The sequence below is a fragment of the Galeopterus variegatus genome, unplaced genomic scaffold, assembly GCF_000696425.1.
Source record: "Galeopterus variegatus unplaced genomic scaffold, G_variegatus-3.0.2 Scaffold6648, whole genome shotgun sequence".
Lineage (NCBI taxonomy): Eukaryota > Metazoa > Chordata > Mammalia > Dermoptera > Cynocephalidae > Galeopterus > Galeopterus variegatus.
Window position 1 is genome coordinate 111,059 of NW_007732759.1, and position 4,406 is coordinate 115,464.

At 46.1% G+C, this 4,406-nt stretch overlaps 1 protein-coding gene across 1 annotated transcript in view; it reads right to left on the bottom strand.

Moving 5' to 3' along the window:
- The window catches only part of PTPN18 (protein tyrosine phosphatase, non-receptor type 18 (brain-derived)), a gene marked incomplete at its 5' end in the record, with an annotated part of 4,664 nt that extends 1,900 nt beyond the window's left edge, over positions 1 to 2,764 (bottom strand). The window contains 7 exons of the mRNA XM_008591107.1: positions 489 to 591; positions 877 to 972; positions 1,064 to 1,135; positions 1,218 to 1,284; positions 1,674 to 1,816; positions 2,050 to 2,106; positions 2,696 to 2,764. Coding sequence (XP_008589329.1) covers positions 489 to 591; positions 877 to 972; positions 1,064 to 1,135; positions 1,218 to 1,284; positions 1,674 to 1,816; positions 2,050 to 2,106; positions 2,696 to 2,764 — 607 coding nt within the window. The remainder of the gene's footprint in view (positions 1 to 488; positions 592 to 876; positions 973 to 1,063; positions 1,136 to 1,217; positions 1,285 to 1,673; positions 1,817 to 2,049; positions 2,107 to 2,695) is intronic.
- Between the last annotated feature and the right edge of the window lie 1,642 nt (positions 2,765 to 4,406).

A 4,406-nucleotide genomic window follows, 5' to 3' on the forward strand; every position in this document is an offset into this window, starting at 1 on the left:
GGGGCCTCGCTTCTGTGCCCCGGGCGCCCCGCGAGTTAGGTGGATGAAGGAGGGAGGGGCGGGCTTGGCACGTACATGGGGTAGGGTATTGGTGGTGTTGAGGGGCGGTCGGTTCCGTGTAGAAGTTTACTGAATGAAAGAATGAGGAAGTGGCATCTCAGGGGACGAGAGGATAGCCTCAAAATGGAGGATGTCAACTGTGTGCCCACAGCACCCAACATGAGGCCTGACAAGTGGGCGGCATCAGGAAATATTAGCTGAATTAATTATTGACTGAGAAGCAAGGAAGGGGCTAACCTCGGAACACAGGGCGGGCCTGACAGGCAGAGGCAGTGGGACCGCTGGGATAAGAGTCATCTTGGGGAGGGTTTCCAACTCAAAGGGCCAGCGAATATTTAATGAACTAAACAGCAAGGAAGCGGCTGGTGTTTCAAGGATGAGGAGAGGGTTTGCCCCTGAGCCTGAGAAATTGGAAAGGGAGGAAAGACAGGATGGAGCCAGATACCTGGGGACCCCGCCTGGTGGGCGGGGTAAGGCAAGAAGGACCCGGGAAGTCCGGAGGGACAGGGCATCATCGTAGAGTGGGGCACACTTCCGGGGAAAGACAGGAGGGGAAGGTCACGAGGCTTTGGAGGAAACCAGCTAAGCCCCTGTTGGGGTCACCGTGGGCTCTGGGGATAAGCTTAAGAGGGGACAGCCTGGAGAGACAGCCCGGAGGATGGCAAAGGTGGAAGTAACGGTGAGTCAGTGCCTGCTCCCAGAAGGAGCCCAGGGACTGGAGGCTGAGATAGTGGTATCCATGGGCTCCTGCTCCAGGTCCTAGTCTCGGAGGACATTGATTGTAAACAGAAAAGGTGGGGAAGGGGGCCTCTGTACCTCCTTGAGGTTCTGGTAGTGGGGACTGGTGTTCTGGAACGCTGAGCAGAACATCTGAGCCACCGTGTGGCACAAGAACCTGTGCTGCTCGTGTTGGGGAGAGGGGTCATCAAGAAGGGAAGATGAGGGGAGGAGGGATGGAAGCCCTGCCTGTGTCCTTGGAATGAGGGGACTGAGGCTCGCACCTCTGCACAGCCGCAGGCCGCTGCCTCCGCATCTGGAGCACCATGTTAAAGAAGCTGAAGTTAGGTGGGATCCTCTGGGGCAGAGAGATGGGGCACTGAGCAGGACCAAGTGGGCATGGGATACCCACAGCACACTCACAGATGCCCGCATTGTACCTGGGTCAGGAGCAACTGCCTCACATAATCCACAGTGCACAGGACACCTGTTCGCCCACAGCCGGCGCTGACAAGTGAGAACCAGAGTGAGCTCTGTCAGGGCCTGCTTGCAACCTCTTTTTAATGGGGCATTTGGGGCTAGAGGCGAGGTCCCTAACATGAGATTCCCTTCAGGACCTCTTGATTCCCAGAATCCCCAGATTATAATTTAAAAAGAAAAAGTTTTGAATTGTTTACATTTGTTGAGCATCAACTGTGTGCTTACTCCCCGGCAGTCAGTCTGTGCTTAACAAATGCTAACAATTTCAGACAATGCAGCATGAGCGAGTATGGCCTCAGGTTTCTCAAAATAGCACTAAGACTGCAAGACTGGATCCAAGCCTCTGCTCCCCACCTCCCTCCCCCAGCGCTGTCCCCTCTGCCTCACCAGACCCTCATAAAGCCCATTCCCTAAACCTGCAGTAGACACAGAGGGGACCGGGGCCAGATCCCTGGAGGTGACGGGCTTCCTCCACCATAATGAGCATGTGGTCAGGATTGCTGGGGATCCCATGGTCTGGCCAGGACATATACTGCAGCTGGTGCACAGAACAGGATTCCTGAAACACAGAAAAAGAGGAGCAAAGAATATAAATGAAAGAAAAAAAGAAAAGCACTTATTGGAGCACCTAGTACCTGCCACACCCAGTTTAAGAATCTTCTATTACAATCTATCACATAATAACTGAGGAGGTAGGTACTATTGCGAATGCCCATTTTGCAAAGGACGAAGCAGACACAGGAAACAGCTCTCCTCATGTGGAAGCCCCTTCCCCTCCTTCCCTTTCCATACTTTCTGGAATGTGACCTGGAGGGTTCTGAGCATGATGTCTGCATTCAGCCACGTCTCCTTTGAGTATGTGGGGCAAGTTGGAAGAGGGAGGAGAACAAATATCACAGGTGCCAAAAGACACGTTTACAGAAAGCGAAGCATTCCTGATTAAAAAATCAAGTATAAAAATATATTTAAAGAAGATTCATTTAGCCCAAACATGCCCCAAAGCTTTCATGAAGGAAACATTTAACAAAGGGGAGAAAGAGGAAAAAAAAACAAACAAGCCCATTAACAGTGAAAACAGATTTCTTTTGTTCTAAAAACAGTTTCATTCTATTTATTAAGTACCAACTGTATGTATGACCTGAGAGATTTCCCTGAGTTCTTTTGAAATAGTAAGAGAAATAAGAATTTCAAGAACGTAACCAGTCACACTTACTTTACAGAGATAACTGTAATCACAGCCGAAATAAAAATGCAAATATTGGGTTTTGACTATTTGCACACTAACACCAGAAAGTTCCCTGCAATGTGAGGGGACTGTAGGAAAATGATTCATCCTTTCAGACCCAGCCCAAAGGCTTTCACCCTTGGAATCTTCCTTGAAACCTCCCACAACATCCAAAGCCCACTGAACCCTGTTCCCACCTCTGCCTCAGCTCACCAGGGTGATGCAGAAAGGCCCAATTTGCAGTGGCTCCTGCTCTTGGGCCCAGTAACACTCACATTTTTTCTGCAAAAGGTAAAGGAGAAAGGGCAGAGAGTGAAGAGGGGAGTCACCTTCAGAGTTCCAGTTCAGAATGTCCATGCTCCCACAAGACACCCCAGGTGGTGCTGGCGGAAGCACTTGCAGCTGCACCTACAGTGGAAGCCAGCTGGTACAGCCATCAGATTACACCCATGCAGCTTCAATGGAAGTGAGCTGCTGACCATGCAGGAGAAAGATAGCCCAGGATACCTTCTCAGTGTAAGCAAATAAGTTGTAAACTAAATTGTTTACAACTGGACAAAATACATGAGCCACTATTTTCAGACATTGGATGACAGGCATTGCGGGACAGTGATCACTGAAGAGACCACCCTGGCTTACTGCCTGCCTGGAGGTGTCACCAGGCTGCAGGACATGAGGAGTCCTATGACCTCTCAGAATTACGGAGTCAGAGGTCATGGCTGAAGGATGTGGAGGCAGATAGAATTTGCATGGCAGAGTCCTGCAAAGAACAGAGCTATGCAAACAAAAACAAAACAACCCTGCAGAAATCTGCATAGTGGTTACCCCACCCCTTGAATCTTTGGCTGAATAATAATCTGAGTACATATAGCATGAAATCCAATGAGGTGAGACAAGAATAACTTCCCAAGAAAGAATAATGCTAGTGACCTGTAGGATGAAGATTCCCTAGAGTTCACATGGAAGAGGAATAATTTGCCTTCCTCTAGAAAGAGTGGAGAGGCCTCATAGATTATCTGGGGCATTCAGCAGGGAACCCAGAAGGACCACACATTAGAATTAGAGCTAAATTAGTTCTAAAATAAAGGCTACTCTAGACCTGCCCTAAAAGATCTTAAAAACAAATCTCAAGATGATCAAACATCCGAAAGTAACTTAATTGCTTTCCTGAAAAAGTAAAACACCCTTTAAAGGAAGGCAACAGAATCCAACACATACCTGAGTAATATCCAAAATATCAAGCATTCAATAAAAGTGTACTAGACTACAGAAGAATAGAAAGAAACAGAAAAATGTGAAAAATCAGTCAATAGAAAAAAGGCCCAAAAAAGCCAGAGATGAGGAAAGAAGCAAAGACCTTCAGATAGCTATTATAAATATTATAACTGTACTCAAAGATGAAGACGAAAACATGAACATGATGAAGGGTGAAATGAGAGATACATAAAAGACCTAAATGGAACTTCTGGAAAGGAAAAATAAAACATGTGAAATGAAAAAATAATTGTCTAATAGCAGATTAGACACCAGAAGGAAAGATCATGAACATAAAAACAGAGCAATAGAAACTATTCAAAATGAAAAAGAGAAAAATAATTAAAAGAAAACAAAAACCAGAAAATCAGTTCTTTGTGGAAATATACCAAATGGTATAATGAATGTGTACCTAAGTCCAGAAGGAGAGGAGACAGAGAACAGAAATTATATTTGAAGAAACAATAGCTGAAAAATTCCCCAAATTTGATGAAAGCCACAGATCCAGGAAAGTCAATGAACCATAGGAGAATAAACAAAGAAAGCCATACCAAGGCAGATCATTATCAAATTGCTGGAAAACAATGATAAAGAAAAAAATCTTAAAAGCATCACACAAAACAAAGACACATCACATACTAAGGAATGAAGATAAAAATAACAGAATTTG